Below are 20594 nucleotides of genomic sequence, written 5' to 3'. Positions count from 1 at the left end.
CAACTCCAGTGGAGAAATCAAAGATAACTATTAGAAGGATAGAATAAAAACTTCCACCTTTCCTAAAGGTAGCCATGAAAATATCTCAAAATATTAAAAAAATACAACAGCCCACTGAGACATTGGGAATGTACAGGTGTCCTCGTGTAAGCAACAGGACTTATATGCATTCCTGGGTCCTATCCAGGTAAAGGTATCAGAAACTGCATTCCACACACTTTACTTTGCAAATATAAGACCACACATGAGCAGTATGTGCACTGTACACTAGCAAGCCATTTTCCCATCATGGAGGAAGGAAGAAAACTACTACAGCTTTAAGAAGTTAAAGGATATAATGCTGCCATTTAAATATATTAGCAATTTGCTTTTATTTTAAATAACAGAATTGTATAATAGCAGTGATCACCTCCTGTTTGTCAGTAATGTTGGCTGTTATACTGATTTGATCTTTTCAACTTTACTCTTTGGATCAGATTATGCCAGCTGTGGGTAAACCAGCATTACACACATCCTGCAATTATTTATTGCTAAAATGGCCTTCTTAATATTTATTACCAGCAATTAACTTTAGTTTTCAATTAAACGTTACTCATACATTCCCCACCTGCCATCTGTTTAGCACGTTTTCTTCTTTCCTGCTGTATCAGTTGGCTTTTATTTTTATAAATGTAATGTTTTTGGTCGATTCTGACTCCTTTGTGCACTCTGTTAAACATGTCTGCTTTACTTAAATCTCTGCTACAAAGACATATTCTCCAGGGCTATAATAGGCACATATATTATACCTTTCTACATTAGCTTTGAAGTTTCATACTTAAAGGTCCTGCTTTGATTCTTTTTGTGTCCTTAAAGGTTGTGAATATTTTGTAAGCTTATTGATTAGATGTATTACATTATGAGTTGTTTTCTTTGAATAGCAAGACAGAGACACTGTGTGACCTGATGTAACAGTTATTCCGAACTCTTAAGGAATGAATCACTTTATTCTTTTGGGCATATAACTCATTCTGTGTTTGCTAATTTTTCAGCATATTAAAGACACTGAACAGTTTTTCATTTTCAGTAAGAGACAGTGTATGAAAATGAATTGCCATTTTAAAATGAATGCTTAAAAGTCAGATTTCCTTAGCAGAAGCATTTTTCTTTCACCCAGTAGTTCAGCATTTTTCTCAAAATGTTCAAATTAGCCTAGCGTTATTAGGAAGAGACAAACTGAAAAGAAACTTAAATGGATTTAGTGGGTTTTTTTTTTGCTACACAGAGCTGATTAACTTTAGTTTCAAAATGAAATTTAGTGAGCCTAGCCTGAGTTTCATGCTGTTTTATTTTAATCACAAGCCATGTCACGTCATGAATTACTGGTAAAGAAACTGTTACTTTGCTTATAAGGTCATTAATGCACTGTTCACAGCCTAATGCTTAGCAACCAAATCTGTAAGATATTAACTATCCACCCATTTCCTTATCATTTGCAAGGACACAGATTTTTTTTTTACTCTAGAGAAAAGTACCTTAAATATTCCATAATCTGGACAAAGTATTGGAAAACACTTTGTTTCATGGACATTGAAATTGTAAAAAGAAATGTACATTATTATGAAAGTGCTTTCAAGCCTAAAATGCAACATTCCATGAAGTCTTGTAGTTTTTATTTGTACACAGATCATCGAGATCGTGGAATTGTATGCTATTTTCAAAGTAAAATGTAAAATTATATTTCCAAAGTATTCATCTTTTTCTCATCTAATTTACCATTTGTCTAACAGAATATCTGGTCAAAAATTAAAATACTTTTAATGAAATTAAAATGCTTTCATCGTTATTTTAAGTGGACACCTGCAAACAGAAAAAAAAAACTGCAATTCATTTGTGTGAAATGTGAAGGTATATTGTAATGTGTTAAAAAAATCCCTTCACTAGTTTGACTAATTGTAGTTTATTTTACCTATTTATCCATGCTGTCAGTCTGAGGATGTGGATCTGTTATTGGTAAGTTTTGTTACCAGTTACTCAAAATGGCTATATGTAGTATATCCCAGAGACTGGCTGTGTTGATTTCTTAATACTGGGTCTATATCAGTTAATCAGAAGCTTAATTGAGTGAATTGCTATTTGTTGAACTGACTTAAGTGAAAGCTCAATTAAGCAAGCGATCGTTTAAGCAAATTTTTTCCCAGGGGAAAGGACGCGGTTGGCCATCATCATGAATTTTCCCTTTTCCCCACTTAATGCAATCTCGGAGTTGGTATATTTAGTTGGGGGTGTGGGGGGTGAAGCCCTCCACTTTGCAGAGTTTTAAATTTTGTTTTGTTTGTTACGTTGTTATGTTTTGTGTGGGGGCAATTAGTTTTTTCCCTAAGAAAATTTTTGCTTAAATGATCATTCAGTTAATTGAGCTTTCACTTAACTGGGTTCAACAAATAGTGATTCACTCAATCAAGCTTTTGATTAAATGATATAGACCCCTTAATACTGCGCTATATACAAGTGTAATGCTACACTAACAATTGCATTTGTTCAGGTTAAGTCAAAAATGTTTAAGGGTCACATAGGTAAGTCATTTGCTTTGAAATACTTTGCAAATAATTGTTATTGACCAAATGACCAGTTTTATTTTGAAATGTTAAAAATGTATTTCTATCCCTGTCTTGGAGATTTTTCCCCTGGGCCTCCACTGAAAATGGATATTTCCCATATATACATTTACAGTAAACAAAAACAAATAAATACATAAATAAAATATTTGCATCACTGATATGGACTGGTTATACTTCAGGATATTTTGAAGTTTATATTATTTATACTGTTCATTGTCATGTAAAGCCATGTACAGGCATGACATGCTCAGAATGTCATATTCTGTTAATTTACAAATTCATAGCATTGGTAATTTAGCATTTGGAAAAAATCATGGATACTGAATATAAAACTTTGTATTGTTGACTGTAGTCATTTTCTTTTATTGGAATGAAAAGGGAAAATACAAGGAGGGTAGCATACATATTTCATGAGTTTTCCGCATGGTCTGTGTTTTACCACAATAAAGCATCCTTTACTTGTTATTGGTTTTGTTGCCTGAGGAACCCTGATGTAATAGGTTACCATGGTGACAGCTGGGCTCTTGAAAGGTTGTAAATGATACAGTTGGCAGAGATCACTGAAGCTGTTTGTTAAATGATTTATGTTGTGAAATGTGTACTTTATTGTTTCTTTTGTGCATGGCAAAGCAGTAAAGAACTATATTTAACTTTTGTTAAGAGTGTATATTAACTGTGTTGCTGTGTTATTTGTTTTTCTTTTCAAGAATCAGAGGATAAATAACTCCCAGTCAGCGCAATCACTGGCTACACCTGTAGTTTCTGTAACAACCCCTACTTTGCCAGGGCAAGGAATGGGGGGATACCCATCAGCCATTTCAACTACTTATGGTACTGGTAAGTAATTGTTTTAAGGTCTTTAGTTCTTACAGGACTTTAACTCTACTACATTTTAGAAGTATATTTGCTTTTTATATAAGGGTCCTCCATACTCAGAAGGAAAGTCAGTATGGCCTTTGGTTAGTGAACCTGATAGAACACAGGGCCATATCAACACATAGTACCCAACTTACTGAGTCATTGTAGTTGCTGAGATTAGGCTAAGTTACAGAGAGCTGCATCCCTAAAAAAAAAAAAAAAAGTTGCAGCACGTTTTTTTCTGGATATCACAAGAGTCCCAAGGAAGACACGCTTGCATTACTATGCTATTTAAACTGTATCTATTACTTTTGTCATGCCTATTTTTATTTATCTTTTAACTAGGTAAAACCACTAGACAGAAGTGTCCCTTTCAAGTGTGACCCATAAGCATTGTAAGTGATTTGCTCAGTGTACCAGAGTATGAAATTGAAGGCTGAGGGACTCAAACCCTGACTTACAGGAAGCATTTACTTGCAGGAATGTCATCCGTTCATTTACAGTCATTCTTGTTCCTGGTTTGTTTAGGAACTTGTCTTATAAATAAAAATATTTTCACAGCTTAGGAACAGAAAGAATATCTAAAGGAGGGTTGTCACCTTGCCAAATTTCAAGTATACTGGTGTTAACTAGTTAAACTCTGTTTTTACTTTGTTAGTATGTTTGACTTTTTCCATAGAATCTCATCCCTGACTTCTAGTTTTGCAAAAAAAAAAAAACAATTATGTAAAATAATGAACCACAGTAAAAAATCAATGGTTGTCTTTTCATTTTCATCTGTACATTCCGGACTGATGCACTGAATACATTTCTTTCCCTTTAGTAATTATTATAGGGAGGTTCAGAAAAATGTGTATAGGCTGTTAATTGAAGAAATTCAACTAGAAAAATAAAGTACAGTGATAATTGATTACTAAAATATATTTAAGCTATTAATAATGTATTGGTTTATGTTTTACCTGTAAAGTGTGACACCTAGGCTATGTATTGCACATGCAATCTTTGTGAAATGCCTTAACAGCAGTATGTTTTTTTCTTCCTAAGTGCATTTTTTTACTTGTTATTGTCATTGCAGCATAGTTCATGCTTGAAAAGGTCCTTGGTCCTGTTGATTTACTTAGTTAACAAAGTATAAATATATTATTCAGTGGAAAAAAAAACTCTCTATAGTCACACAGTAATAGAAGTAAACAAGTGATTGTGTAGTGCAATGTATGATATATGATAAAGTATAATATTAAAAGAGTATAACAGTATTATGGTCAGTATTTATCATATGTGAAATGCTGTACCAGTGATATATGGCTGATATATGATAAAGTATAATATTAAGAGTATAGCAATATTACGGTCAGTATTTATCATATGTAAAATGTTGCACCAGTCATATGCAGCTGTTCAGATTGAGTGTTTATATGAAGAGTACTGTAAAATGGAAGGTGGTTTACAAAACTGGAAAGACTTTATAAAAACTAGAGAAATATCCATTTTCCACAAACATTTATATTCACTCTCCTTAAAGAGGATTTTTTTTAATTTTGTGTAAAATCTGTGCAAAGTCTGTTGATATCCTATTTCTGTTTCATTTTTGGTTTCAGTATGCTGGGCCTATTTTAGCAAATGTCCTTTAGGCTATAGCTAATCTGAACTAGACGAGGAGGGAATATCAGTGCCTTTGAGGAATATGCTGCCTTTCCTTTTAACTTTAAAGATGAAGTTGTCCAACCTGGCTAGAATCAAGAGCCAATAAGATGTCTGTAAAAGAAGACGTATTTGTGAGTGGGTCAAAAAGAAATCTATGGATTTTGCTGACTGCACTTTGTTGTAGTTGTGAATTTGTGCTGGGGTGAATGGCTTTCATAGGAAGACCAACTTCAAGTTTAGCAAAACAACTTTTCCCCCCTTTGGTGCCAGTAGTTTGGAAGCTCTGAAGTGTTGCGGTTGCAGGCAACTGGGGGTTAGCTAAAGTGTCACAGATGTATTGAAGCTAAGATTTTCATATTGTTTAAATCTTTAGTATTTTTAAAGGTACAATACTTTGTTATCTACTGTGTCTCATTGCCCCAGTTCATTGATTCAGAACGGCTTCTGGCATATTTTTAAATCAGCTAGAATTAACTCATCCTATGATTACCCTCTTAATTCAGTGCAAGGTCACAGGGGAACCAGATAGCATTTGCAATGTGCAGTACACAGAAATTCATCCTGAAGGGGGCACCAGCCCATCAGCCTATTGCAGGACATGTACACAGGCACACAAACATTCACATACACATGCACATACACATATGCAGTATGCACACTTATATGCAGTTTACAAAACTCCTAGTTCAGCTGTGGCACATTTTTATTACAGCACACAACAAAAGCCCATGAGGGCACAAGGAAGACATTCAGATTGTATACATCAGGAACCCCAGCTGAGAGATGAAGTGGAAAAACAAAAGCTGTGAGGTAGCAATGTTAACTACTGCACCACACTGTTGGCTTAAGTTGATTGTGCTAGTCACATACCTTTACACAGTTCATTGCTCCTCCTTCTCCCCATGTCCTTTCTTTTTCCTTTTTTTTACATGGCTTCTTACTATATAATAATGAGAATGCGATATCACATGTAAAATAAACCTAGAGCTGTAGATGTCAGTCTATGTTATTGCAAGCATCATATCTGTGTGTGATTTAATTCACATTTAGGCTCATATATAAAGCCAGATGTAAATAGGTCACCCTGCATTTTATAAGACAGTTCACATTTATCTGCAGAAACAACCTTCTTTCAGCATATGTCTTACAACAGAATTTTATACAATGTATTTAAAAATGCTATAATATTGTATCACAGGTATGCGATTCAGTCAAGTGAACTGTGGAAAGCCCTGCTTTGGAAGTCAGAGTATATCACTCAATGGACAATGAAGTTAAACTGTTACTACATATTGGTTTACACAAAACAAGCAGTTTATTCTGATATAGAAAATAAAACTTTTACCTATGACTGAGTTATTAATGATTTCATGTCTAAGAGTACTGTTTTTTAATGTCATATTCTCTTTTCTTTTCATGCATTTGTTTTGCATTTAGAATACTCCTTGAGTAGTGCAGACCTATCTTCTCTGTCTGGTTTCAACACAGCTAGTGCTCTTCATCTAGGGTCTGTACCTGGTTGGCAACACCAGCACCTCCAAAACATCCCACACTCAGCACTCGGCCAGCTTGGGTAAGCCTTATATAATGGAGACAAATTATTAGTAAATTTATTAATGTAACTGGGTTCCTCTGTTCAGAAATAACCAGTAACTTCTCACCGCTGCTTAGAGGAATGTAGCCTTATAGTGCTTTGGAGTTTATAACTATTATAGATGCTATTTCATGACTCAAAGTGCCTTATGCCAATCCTCATAATAATCTCATATGTATATATATATATATATATATATATATATATATATATATATATATATATGCATGCACATATGTATGTTCATATGTATTTATTTAAATTTGTTTATTGGGGTAGAACATTAATACAACTGAACCATTTCTGGCCAGTGCAAGGGTTATAAAATAAATAGAAAAGTGAGTAAACAATACAAAAATAAGGAGAAGTCGTATATAAACATAACAGCCATAAATAGTGTGTGGGAAAGGAGTGCTCAAAGTCTGTTCTTTCAAAGAAGTATTATTTCTGGAGAAAAATGGAAACAAGAAGTAATAGAAAAGAAGAATGTTTTTGTAATGTTTGCAATACATGTGTGTGTGTGTGTGTGTGTGTGTGTGTGTGTGTGTGTGTGTGTGTGTGTGTGTGTGTGTGTGTGTGTGTGTGTGTGTGTGTGTGTGTGTGTGTGTGTGTGTGTGTGTGTGTGTGTGTGTGTGTGTGCTCATGTGTGTGTGTGTGTGTGTGTGTGTGTGTGTGTGTGTGTGTGTGTGTGTGTGTGTACTCATGTGTGTGAGGGGGACAAGGAGATGGAGAAAGGAGTGAAGGAAAGAAAGAAAAGTTAAGTACAAACTTAAGCTAATATTCAACCGTATGAAGAAAGTGGAACAGGAAAGGAAAGAAAAGAACTGAGGTAAGATATTAATTGGGTAATTAAGGAGACTTGAAAGCTGATATATTAGATTAATGCATTAGATTTCTTTCCTTTAATGCACTTTGATTACTGATGATGTAATAAATGTAGATAAGTGGGGTCAGCGGCTCACAAATAGGAAGCTATTTCCATTTGGCTAGCTATTAGCAAATGATAGCATAAAATATATGCATACGTCATCCAACATAAGGGTATCATTTCCAATATTTATTGTTCAGTTTGTGGCAACACCCTCTAGATACACTGTGACAATGTGCACATTTGTATTTCCTATTGTATAAAATAATGAACATCTGCTAACTTAATAATTTAATTAAAATTTAAAATAATAATTTAAACAGAAACTTTACTCTAGGACTGCCTACTATTAGTACTACTAATGGACAGAGGCAGCTCCTAAATGCTTTATCCCATGGGGGGGTCCACTTGAATTATCTATGGTATGATCCCAATTATTCTCATTAGGGGTACTATATAATTATTGACCATAGAATTGGTAAGGTCAGCCTAATGCCGAATGGGATAGGTTAATTCAAGCACCAGAAGGGTAGTACTTAGTCAGTGTTGGCACTGAAATAATGGTTCCACAAGTGTTAATGTTTTTAACATAACACCGGAGGAGTAATTTTAAGGGTTAAGACATTGTAGCACACAGCATGTTATTACTTGTTGCTGTAAAATGCATGACAGTTAATTGCCTTTCTTCGTCTGTACAACTCTTCAGAGCTTCTGTCACACAGGTAACATGGAAAAGATAGCTATATTTTAATGTAAAAAGGCTGCACCATGACACATTTTAAAACTAAGTTTGTTGCTGGACTGATATACATGCCTCTTGAACTGTATTGGAATCACCATGAGTAGTGTCAGGCACTTTTGAGCAGTGTAAATTTTAACCAAAACTAACATTGTTTTGTTGGTCTGAAAGACATAGACAAGTTTTGAAAAATACAGGGATAGAAGATTGGCATTGTTTTGAGATGTTGTAAGAGTCACTACTCTTAAGCAGAATGCGAAAATCATGTTACAAAGTCAAAACTGAATAAAAGAGACTGTGTAAAGAAAACATCTCTGTTTTAAGTAACTTATGAGTGCTGGCTACCTCAAATTATAACACTCAACCTTGTACAGAGCCAAAAATAATGGGGGACAAAGGTCCAAGATCAGGGACAGATTTTACACCTAGGATCATAGGATCATAGGAAGTTACTAGGCTATTGGGCCTGAGGCCCTTATAAGCCTAGCCAAGAATTGAATCCCAGGGGTGTATTTTCTGTTTCCCATCCAGTTATACAGGTTGTGCTTGAAAAGGAGGATAATGAGGTAGTTTGCTTGACATGGAAAAGGTGTCTATTCCACAGATGGGGGAGTCTTTTGGACACAAATCTGTCCCACCAAGTCCTATTGCTGTCACAGAGCAGGTTGAGATCGCGTGTGTGGGTTACTCGAGTGGAGCTTGACTTGCGGATATGCAGCAGTCCCATTAAGGCGGGGTCTGAGATTGCTTTGTATGCCAGACAGAGGTCACCTCTGAGGAGACTGTATGAAACTGAGTAGAGGGACAGGGCTTTTAGCCTATCTGTGCATGGTAGATGTTTGAGGCCCTGGATTCTTCTGTTGAGGAACCTCTGTGGTCTGTCCAGCTGCTGCATGTGCTTTGCGAGATGCATGCCAAAGGGGCTATTGTAGTCAATAATTGGCCTTGTAAGGGAAGAATACAGGGATGTTATGACCTCCTTTTTCCTGGATAAGATACCCTTACTTATGAGGTGGGCCATGTAGAAAGCTTTCAGTACAGTGGAAGCAACATGGTGGTAAAAAGTCAGGTTGCTTTCAACCTGGGTGCCCAAATCCCTCATGACTGATTGCATGCTTAGGACATTGTTATTAATGTGATAATATGTGGGGACGACACTCTCCCCAAAGTGGATGATGATGCATTTTTTGGCATTCAGCTTGAGACCATGTTTCTGGGACCAGTCATTTGTTGAGTGAGACCCCTTGGAGGACGTCCACTTTACTTCTGCAAACGTGGTCAGCCATAGCCCACTGGTTTTGGCCTGCACCTCAGAGAAGTGTATCCTGAATAATAGAGGCCCCAAGACCGATCCCTGGGGTACGCCATTCATTATGGGTCTACTGCTTGAGGTGGCTTCCCCTATTTTGATTAGGTGGGTTCTATCATTGAGCCAGTTTGCTACCCACCTTATCTGTTATGCCAGAGTCAAGAACAGTGTCGAAGGCTTTGGCCAGGTCAGGGTAGGCGGTGTGCACCATCTTCCCCTTGTCCATGAATTTGGTGACTGCCTCAAAGAAGTCAACCAGATTTAACAGACATGACCTCCCCTTGACAAAGCCAAACTGTGTGGGGTCAAGTGTTTGGAGATTGCCAATGTCCCTGTTATTGAGGTCCATGATAATCTGTTCCATGGCCTTGCAGATCAGGCTAGTTAGGCTGAAGGGTCTATAATTTCCCGGATTGGTAGACGCTCCACCTTTGTGTAAAGGGATGACAGTGGCTGTCCTCCACTCAGGCTTTGGGTGAATAGGGTTCCTAATGATGCTGCATGTTCATGCTTGAGTTCATGTAGGATGCAGCTTGGGATGTTATTGGGTCCCATGGAGCTGTATTTTCTGCCTTTGAGAGGGCAGTGATGTTCTGCTCCCTAGAGATAAGGGAAGGGGGGCAGGTACTGGGGATGTCTTGATTTACTGATGGAAGGGACAAAGGGGTGAAGTTTTCACTGAATCTGTCAGCCAGTAGGTTGGCTATATCTACAACATTTGCGTATGCGGTGTCCTTGACCACCAGTTCTGAACAGATTTGGGTGCTTCCTTTGAGGTGGCATGCATATGTGAAGAAGTTCTTATGATTGTCTCTAGTAGATGTGGCCAATTTGTACTCGAAGTTGGCTTTAGAGGATTTCACTAGTGCACTTATTATTTGTTCAGGCTAAGGAGAGATTGCTTCCAATTGGGCACCTGCTCCTTCTTGATCCTGGACAGCAATTTTTCCTTTTGTTATATAGTTTATTTATTGCAGATGTCCACCAGACAGGTTTACTCTTCCTTGCGGAGGATAATTTTCTGCTGTCAGGTATTCCTGATTTCATGCATCTATATAAGTGCTCATATAATACTTTGGTGTAGAGTTGGTCATTGGTGCCAGTACCAACAGAGAGGGAGGAGGCTGTGAAGCTGTTTATACCATCCCTCAGGAGGTTGTAATCAGCTTTGGGGAAGTTTTTTTGTTTGACCCTAGCTAGAGGGGGGGGGTCAGAGGAGATGCTGACTTCGAAAGTGATGGTTTTATAGTTGGATCTTACCAGGGAGGATGATACTGTAGAAGTACTGCAGTGGTTACTCATGTTTGTTAATACCAAGTCCAAGATATTATCACCTCTTGTCGTGGTATTGACTAGCTGTTCCAAGGTATTTGCATTGATAATATCGAGGAATCTCTGGGCATTTGTGTTCTGGCATGAGTAGTTTTTCCAGTCTATGGTTGGGTAGTTAAAGTCACCCAGGATCAGGGTAAATGGTTAAATCTTGATAGATTTGAAGGGGTCCAGATAGGTGTAGTGGGCATCTTGAGTTAAATTTGGGGGACTGTAGCTAGCTATGATTTGAATAAGGGTCTTGTCAATGGTTACCTGCTCCTGGAGCATCTCCTGTGCTTCATACTGTTTGACCAGCCTGGAGGTGTGTGTGTCTTTAATATATATTGAAACTCCACCTCCTTTAGCTTTGCTGCTCACAGTTTGGGGTCTGAATGTATGATAGGATGAGTAACCAGGTAATGCTGGGGTGCTCTCTGCAGCCTTGAACCAGGTTTCTGTGACTGGACAAATGTCAGCATCGTCACGGGTTAAGAATGTTTGCAATGAGTGCAGTTTCATGTTTAGAGTCCTAGTGTTTAGCAGCATCACCTTTACTTTGTGTTTTGTTGTAATTTTTATGTTGGTTTTATGACCTCAGGACTTTTCCTAAAAAGGCACTCTGGGAGAGGCAAGGGCCTTTGCCAGAAGCCTGAAGCCCAAGTGAGACAGATGCAGGCCATCTCTAGCAAAGCATCATGGTCTGTCAATCATATCTTCCCAGGCTGTCAGGTACTGGATCCCCCTGGAATGACACCAGAATCTAAGCCAATTGTTAAAGTCAGTCATTTTCTGTTTGTATTGAGGGATCATTTTGGGTGACAGTAGAATGCTGCTGAAGGCTAGGGACATACCTGCCTGTGACACACATTCAGCGAGCTCAATCATATCTCTCTTCATATAGCCCAGGGAGGTGTGTCTCAAGTCGTTCACCCTAAAATGAACTATGAAAGAGTCATAACAGTACCTGTTGTTGAGAGACTTGAGTGTGTGTGTGATATGGCGGATTCTGGCACCTGACAGTCAACTAACTGTGACTTTCTCCTTATCCAGCCTGGTGAGAGGCACATCTGTATGCCTCACAATGGAGTCTCCTTTGACTAATATGTTGGGTTTATGGTTAGGCCTTTGTGGTTGCGAGACACAGGTGTGTGGACTATGAGTAGCATGTGGTGTGGAGGGTTGAGGAGTTCCCTTGTGTTTTTTGCCTTTGAGGTCTCCTTTGGGTATGTTTTTGTTGAGGACCTCCACATATGTGGGTGTGTAATGTAGTTGTGGGTGGTGTTTGAGGTGTAGTGATTGTGTTGCTAACCTTCTTAGTGTCAGATATACTGGCTTGTGAGGGAGAGAGCATAGACTCTAGATTCTTAATGTAATTCCATCTCTCACAAATTGTGTTCCTAGGTAGTAATAGTAGATGGCTGTCTGTGTACATGAGGCATTTAGTACACTGTCTCAGGATGCCTATATCAACCAGGCTGGCAAGAGAAACTGTAGGAAATTGTCCATCCATATTTGTCAGAATCTGAGGAAGAGAGTCCAGGGAAAACTAAGGGGTAGGCCTAAAGCCCAAGTGCTTAAACCAAAACTAAGAGGCTTAGAATAACACTTACAATTTAAATAGGCTAAAAAAAAGCAGTAATAAATGCAGCAAAAAAGATGCAATTTAACACTTTAGAGAACAAGTAGCCAAAAAAGCAAGATGAAGTAATAGAGTAGGAGGGGGAAACACAAATACTGCAAATTCAGCTGAATATTTTTTTTTATATATATGTAGAGTTGAAAGGGAGAAAGGAGGAACAGAAGATAATTCAAAGTTGAGAAACTAAGGAGGCAGGCCTTCCCAAATGTTCTTTCTGTATTAAGTAAAATGAGCTAATGAGACTCAACTGGGAGGAGTGTCCCAGATCAAATTTACAGTAGGGGTGGGCAACTGCAAAGCCACCAAGTTTAAGAACAAAACAACAATAGCGAGGGAGGGTGGGGACTATGCTACAGCTACTAGCTACACTATTTTAGGCAGAAATCACTACAGAAATGTTTATCACAGCAGAAAAACATCAGTGAGACACTAAATGAAAGTTTTAAACAGAAAAAAAGAGCAAGGAGACTTACAGAATGCTTTTAAGTGGAAACAAATCAGTTATATGATACACTCCTTAGTAAGAAAATCAGAACAGATGCTTAACAAATGGAGAAAATTTCCAATTACTGTTATACTATACACTTAGACAGCAGCTAGAATATCAGGTTTTGCATTAACATTGATTTTTCTGAAGGACATGAAGTCTGAAACTTGAAAATCGGCCATTATTTATTGGCTGTATTTATTTATTTATTTATTGACATTTGTTGACCAGGAAAGTCCAACTGGGACAGGAGCCCATTTTCAGCCGAGCCCCGGGGAGAAAAGCTCTGCAAACACATTTATGATTGCACAGTATTTTACAAGAATTTACAGAATTTACAGAAATTACAGTACAATACAGTACACTATAACAAAATGAGAAATGGACTAATAAATTGGGGAAGTTACAATATTATATATGTATATATATATATATATATATATATATAGAGAGAGAGAGAGAGAGAGAGAGAGATTATTGCCACCCCTATAGTGCCATTTTAGGCAAGGTTCAAATGCTAAATTCACCACCGTAACAAGTACAAGCAAGCAAAGTCTAAGGGTAATGCTACTCAAAGCTAGAAGTCTAAACCTCAAAATACACTCACTCGGGGCACTCCTTAAAATGGAGACCATCGACATCTGTGCAGTGACAGAGACCTGGTTCAATGCTCAAGAGAGCACCCCTGCATTACCAGGCTATAATTCATATCATAACTTTCAGCCACATAACCTGGACCAAAACACTAAAGGCGGAGGCATGTCCATGTTCATTAAGGATATCCACACCTCCAGGCTAGTTGCTCAACATAATGCATCCAAAATTATCCAAGTGCAACTAACTCTGGGCAAGATTGCAATCCAGGTTGTAGCTTGGTACAGATCCCCCACCATGCTCCAGTATTCCCACTCTTCATTTCTTAAGATACTGGAAAATATTAAGGTACAACCCAATACCTTAATTATGGGTGATTTCAACTACCCCACTATCAACTGGGAAAACTACTCATGTACCAACTCATTTGCTCAACATTTTCTGGAATTCATAAATTCCAATGCTTTGGATCAGCTTGTCCACACCCCCACCAAGGGCAGCAATATCCTGGACCTGGTCATTACCAGTATGGGTAACCAGGGTTCCATGCCAGAGGTCATTTCCTTGCTGGTCAGATCCGACCACAAGCTAATCACCCTAGACATCCATATCCCACCCCCACCCCACCCCCATTAAGGAAACCACCATCAAAAACTACTCCAAAGCCAACTTCATGCTTAAGACAGAAGTGGCAAACTTCACAACACACATGCAGATGAAAAATAGAGGTACGACTGCTGAATCTTACTCAAATGCACTGTATAAGCACATACATGAGTGCATGGATCATGCCATCCCCAACAGAACCAAGACGCTATCATCCAAAAAAAGGAAGCCAGTCTGCTGGTCCCCTGCCATAAACAAACTCTACAACAGAAGGAAGAAGCTGTTGCAAAAAATAGTAAAATCCCAAGATTGGAGGAACTCCCTGTTCAGACTCCGCAAGAAGCTGAGATTCCCTCATAAAATCCTCCAAAGCCAGTTATGAAAATAAAATCACCACTGATTCCAAAGACAAACACAAAGCATTCTACAGCTATGTCAAGAATCTCAATGGCAACACTCAGATCTGCTCTGAGCTACAGCACAATGGCACTAATATACAGAAACAACCGATATTGCCAACATCCTGGCAGATCGGTTCAGTGCTAACTTTACCCCCCTCTCTTCCTCCAAAAAGGCCCTTCTTAATACCAGAAGAATGCAAAGCCCCTGTAATCATGGATGAACAAGTAAAGATCGCACTCTCCAAAGCCAAGAACACAGCATCCATGGGACCAGACAACATCCCAGGCTGTGTACTGCATGAACAACAGAATGAACTGGCACCCCACCTAAGTACCATATTCAATCATAGCCTCACCTCAGGCCATGTGCCTACTGAGTGGTGCACAGTAACAGTTATCCCACTCCACAAAGGGGATGCCACTATAGACCCTGGAAACTACCACCCCATTAGTCTGATGAGCCTGGTCTGCAAGGCCATGGAACGTATCATCTTGGAGCTTATAAACAACGACATAGGTAACCTCCAAACCCTGGACCCCACTCAGTTTGTCTACTAAAACTGATTGACTTCTTTGAGGCAGTCACTAGAGCCGTAGATGAGGGCAAGGTAGTGCACACAGCCTATCTTGACCTCACCATGGCTTTTGATATAATCCCCCACTCTGGAATTATAGATAAACTCACTAAACTGGGCATAAATCTCTATGTCACAAGATGGGTGGCCAACTGGCTCACTGACAGAATCCACACAGTAAAAGTAGCCGACTCCAAGTCCGACTTCAGACCAGTAAAGAGTGGAGTACCACAGGGTTTGGTCCTGGGTCCTCTCCTGTTCGGCATCTACTTCTCTGAAGTGCAGGCCAACACAGAAGGTCTTTGGTTAACAATGTTCGCAGATGACTGCAAAGTGGGAGCCATAATAGAATCACCTAATGATGTAGACATTCTACAAAAGGGGCTCACAGAGACAGATGTTTGGTGTCAAAGTAATGGCCTCAAGCTCAATGCCAAGAAGTGCATTGTCATCCCCTTTAGGAAAAACTCGGTACCCATGAACTACCACATAGGTGGTAGCTCACTAAAAACTGAAAGTGTGATAAGATTCCTTGGGACACAGGTAGACAGTAGTTTCTCCTTTGATTACAACATCGCCACAGTAGTCAGGAAATACTTCTATGTGGCACACCTCATCACAAAAGTGTTCTCCTCTAGAAAAAAGGAGGTCATTGTTCCTCTTTACTCATCCTTCATCAGACCCATTATAGAGTACAATGCCCCATTTGGCATGTATCTCACAAGACACCTACAACTATTGGAAAGGCCACAGAAATACCTCACTAAGAGGATTACTGGCCTCAGACAGATGCCATATGCAGACCATCTCAAAAAACTCCAGCTCTACTCTGTCGCATATTGCCTACTCAGAGGCAATCTCTGCCTAACGTACAAAGCTATGTCAAACCCAGAGCTGTTGGAGATGCTACACTTAAAGAAATCCCAATCTCTCCGAACCACAGACTCCAGGGACCTAAACCTTGTCACCACAATAAACAGAACATGCTAGAAGGATAGATTCCTGTCCCAGAGACTTCCCATACTCTGGAACAAATTACCCATTCATGTCAAGCAAAGCTCCTCATTGGCCCTCTTTATGAAAAACCTTGACGACTGGATGGGAAATAGAAAATTCACCGTGGGGATCACTTCTGTGGCACTGCTTGACAGGGGCACAGGAAAATAATTTTCTTGGGTGGCAAAAGCCAGGGAACCTTTTTGGCTAGGCTTATATAGGCCCCAAGGCCAATAGCCTATTATACTATAACCCCCCATTAATATTCCAAAACGTGCACACTGATTGGTCACCCTGCACATTGTAAATCAACTTATACTAATGGAAAAAGGTCCGGTCGCCCGGACTTTTTCCATTAGTATAAGTCCTTTTTAAAACACTGTCTCGCTATGTTAAAGGAGTTTAACATAGAGAGACAGGTTTAAAAAAAGCAACGGAGATCTCCGTTGCTTTTTTTAAAGCTGTCTCGCTATGTTAAACTCCTTTAACATAGCGAGACAGTGTGTAAAAAGCAAGATCTTGCATTCTCCATTGCTTTTTTTTTAAAACCTGTCTCGCTATGTTAAATGGGTTTAACATAGCAAGACAGCTTTAAAATAAGCAACGGAGATTCTCCGTTGCTTTTTTTAAAGCTGTCTCACTGTGTTAAACCCATTTAACATAGCAAAACAGTAAAAAGCAACGGAGATCTTGCTTTCTCCGTTGCTTTTGCCCACAGCTCTGATGTACTGCGTAGACATACGCATGCGCAGTACATCAGAACTGCCGCAGAATATCAGACAGCTGCGGAAGGGCAGCAAGGAGGCATTATACAATGCCATTATTTAAGAAAAGTAATTATTTTATTTCTTAAATAATGTCATTGTATAATAGCAATAACCCACTTCTGAGTGTGGGTAATGCTGGATTTACCCACGGTTGGCTTTGTTTGGCCACTTGGGCTTCGCCCTTGTGACCAAACCACGCCAACCGTGGGTAAATCCAGCATTACCCACACCCAAGCGTGGGTTATTGCTATAATACATACCTATGATCCTATGAACCTATATATATATATATATATATATATATATATATATATATATATATATATATAAAAATCACACACACACACACACACACACACACACACACACACACACACACACACACTTTTTTTTTTTGTAAATATTGAAATAGGTTGAAAGTTAAGAATGGAAAAGTTCACTACAGGGGTACTATTAGGTTGAAAGAATTGATAAAAGGAAAGAAAAATCACTAGTGGGATAGTTTTAAAGGGGTGAAGGGTTAGAATGATAGTTAAGGTTAGTGAAATTTATAGTAAGAACAGAGTTGTTTAAAGCAACTTATAGATCAAATAGGGTTTCCTACTGGTTTTGATGGGTAAAAACTGGGGTAAGCTAGAGGAAGGCTCAAGGAGAGTAAGATGTTTATCTATTTTGATAGATGCAGGACCAGATTTTAGTATTTAGCAGGGAGTTCTTTAGGGTGAGTTTAAATTTGTTGAAGCAGTTAATGGTGTTTATGATGGTTGGAAGTTCTCAACAGTTTGCTGAAAAATCACAAATTGTACAAGGAGCAGACCAAAACTAAAAAGGAAGATCAGAGGCATGCTGTGAAATCACGAATAGTTGTGCAGTATGCCTCAAATGAAAGTAAAATATTGGAAGTAGAAATATGATTGTCTTGCAACAAGAAATTAAGGAGTAGTGTCCAGCATTTGGTCTTTTTTGCCACTGGAGGGCAGCAGATAACTTTAGCAAGAATACAAGTTAACAATAAACTTGCTCCAGCTTCTGGCATCCATGGTGTTGGTAAAACTGCAGTTTTCTCTACTAAACTCCTGACAGGTGTACATTTATTTGTCTTATTTTATTTTAATTAATTTTAATTTACTTACTGACTTACTTATTTACTTATTTATTCCAAAGTCAATATAGATACATTCTGGCATGCTCTGGTGCACTTTCTGAAAGCAAAACTGCTTTTGCATAGTAACAAACCTTACTATATAGTGGTTTAACCTAGCATTGTCTAGCACTAGGGCTGCCAGCTGACACCAAATATTAATTAGAATGCACATATTTTGTGTTTCAGTAGACTTTCTGGTTTGAAAGCTGTATCGTGCTTATGGCAATGTACACCATCTTGTTTTCCCTAACTCAGCATCCATTCTACAACTGTGATTTCCAGTTACATTTACAACTGCCTCCACATTGTTACATTCAAATCATTCTCTGAATCAGCACTTATAGTTGCACAGCCACCAAATAGTAGTGTCAGAAACACCCAATCTAGGGATCTAAACCTGATCTGCAACATAAGTAAGACATGTTGGAGTGACAGGTATGTGCCTCAGAAAATACACCTTCTCTGAAACAGTCTTCCCATCCATGTGCAACAGAGGTCCTCCCTACACTTATTCAAGTGCAGTTTGGATCAGTGGATGAGGAATTGTAAATTTACCCTTTGTCTGCCACCTATGTCCCTATTAGAAAGAGGAAGCTTGTAAATGCTCAACCACTCATACCCAGCCTATACCCCTTGTAAAATGAGTGGTATCAGAACCTGTCCATTGCATTTGGGAAGCATGGCCAGGCTTATAAAGGCCCTTAAGGGTCATTAGCTTTGTAATCATGTGTAAACCTATGGAGCATATAATAAGAAACAACAGATGTGTTGAAAGGCAGGATGGAGTGTGGGCGCTGCCTAGCAGTACAGTTTAGAAGATTAAAATCAGTAAACTTAATATAGCCAGCCATTAAACTGCAAATGGTCTAAACATTTTTCATCTTTTTTCATGTGGGTTTGATTGCTAGAGTTTCCCTGACTGGCTCAGATTGTAACTGGACAGAACCAAATCTATCAGAAAGGATTCACAATTGTTTATATCATTTTCTAAAAAGAAATTGGGATCAATTGTTTCTAAAATTAACCTGTCCAAGTGTTTGGATAATTGTATTAGATTCTGTTACCAAGCAGAGTAGTAGTTACTTTCCAAGCCCGTTAGAGGGATAAGTAAATTAGGTAAGAAAAAGCATTTTGGTTACTAGCATCTTCAACACTTTAAATAACTGCATTTATAAATTTATTGCTGTGAGACATAAATTAAGTAGAAAATTTTGCAATAAAGCTGAGTGGTAGAATTAGAAAAATCAACAAATTATTAAACTGAAAGAGCACCCAAAGCCTTCAAACTTTACCAAGATTAGTGCACTAGTTCTGCCCCATCCAAAAAGAACTGAAACAATAAAAAGCAAATCTACAATTGAAATAAAACCTGGCATAAAGACATGTGATAGTATTAAGGCCTTAACAAACTACAGCTGAAAAAATAGAAGGGAAGAAATGAGAATGTAGCATGCTAGAACAAAATGGTATCACTGTAGTATAGTTAAACAGAAGTAGCTGACACACTAACATGCATATCTGTAGGACACTAACATACATATCTGGAGTAAATTTCAGGCCACAAAGGTGAACCTCAGCCCCCCCCCCCCCCCCGCAGCATGAGTCTACTAAAAATTAGCTTATTAATGGTCACCTCTACCTTCAGTATAGTTTTAATTGTCAGCTCAATGGTACCATTTGAAGTACTGAGAAGCCTGATTTGTGCAATCAGAAATAGTCTAGTTCAGTTAATGAATATTCATCACAGAGCATTGAACACTGGCTAGGTTCCTGAAATATGGAAGCAGGCAACTGGGGTCCCAGTTCACAAAGAAGGCCCTTACACATACTCCAATAAGTACCAACTAATCAGCTTCACAGGCATATTGAATAGAATCATTATGGAACTAGTTCAGGCATACGCATGAAATCTTCTGCATGAGCTAACATATTTCAGTTTTGTGAAAGGTAGCTCTTATTTGCTTAAGTTTGTATTTTTTTTTTTTTTTTTTTGTATGACTGTCACTCTGGATTATCTGTTCACACAGCTTACTTCTGCCTGGCTAAATATGCATCCTATACCCCATAACAGTATCAGATAAATTCAGGAATACAAAGATGAATGTGGTTATAATAACTTGGTTCTAGAATTGGCTACATGGTCATACACAATGGGCAGGAATAAGAAGATTTCTGTCCTTACCATCCCATGCAGCAATGGTGTCCCTTAAGGCTCCATCTCAGCAAATTGCAGCAGACTTGGAGTCCTTGTCCTTTACCTTGTTGACACCAGCTCCCTTCAAATGACATTTAAATTTACAAACAAATGGTACAGTAGAAATGGCATTGTGTTCAGTGTCAAAAAATGCAGCACTGTGGCATTTGGCAAGTACTCCTTGCCAGCTTAGTGTACTATTTTTCTAAAAGTTAAGAAAATAGTCTTAGAGTCCTTTCATACCATGATCCTTTGTATGATGCCC

General features: G+C 38.5%; 1 protein-coding gene across 17 annotated transcripts in view; it reads left to right on the top strand.

The window, feature by feature from the left end:
* The window catches only part of MEF2C (myocyte enhancer factor 2C), a 797870-nt gene that overhangs the window by 771481 nt on the left and 5795 nt on the right, over nucleotides 1-20594 (top strand). For 12 of the 17 annotated variants that reach the window (XM_044064162.1, XM_044064167.1, XM_044064168.1 and 9 more), the window contains 3 exons: nucleotides 1969-1992; nucleotides 3308-3437; nucleotides 6540-6675. In XM_044064162.1, the coding sequence (XP_043920097.1) occupies nucleotides 1969-1992; nucleotides 3308-3437; nucleotides 6540-6675 (290 nt within the window). The remainder of the gene's footprint in view (nucleotides 1-1968; nucleotides 1993-3307; nucleotides 3438-6539; nucleotides 6676-20594) is intronic. The other 5 variants (XM_044064165.1, XM_044064169.1, XM_044064174.1 and 2 more) reach the window with 1 other exon arrangement.

This window comes from Protopterus annectens, chromosome 2.part2, assembly GCF_019279795.1.
Source record: "Protopterus annectens isolate FY-2018-M chromosome 2.part2, PAN1.0, whole genome shotgun sequence".
NCBI classification, from domain to species: Eukaryota; Metazoa; Chordata; order Ceratodontiformes; family Protopteridae; genus Protopterus; species Protopterus annectens.
This window is presented reverse-complemented; position numbering and strand designations above follow the sequence as displayed.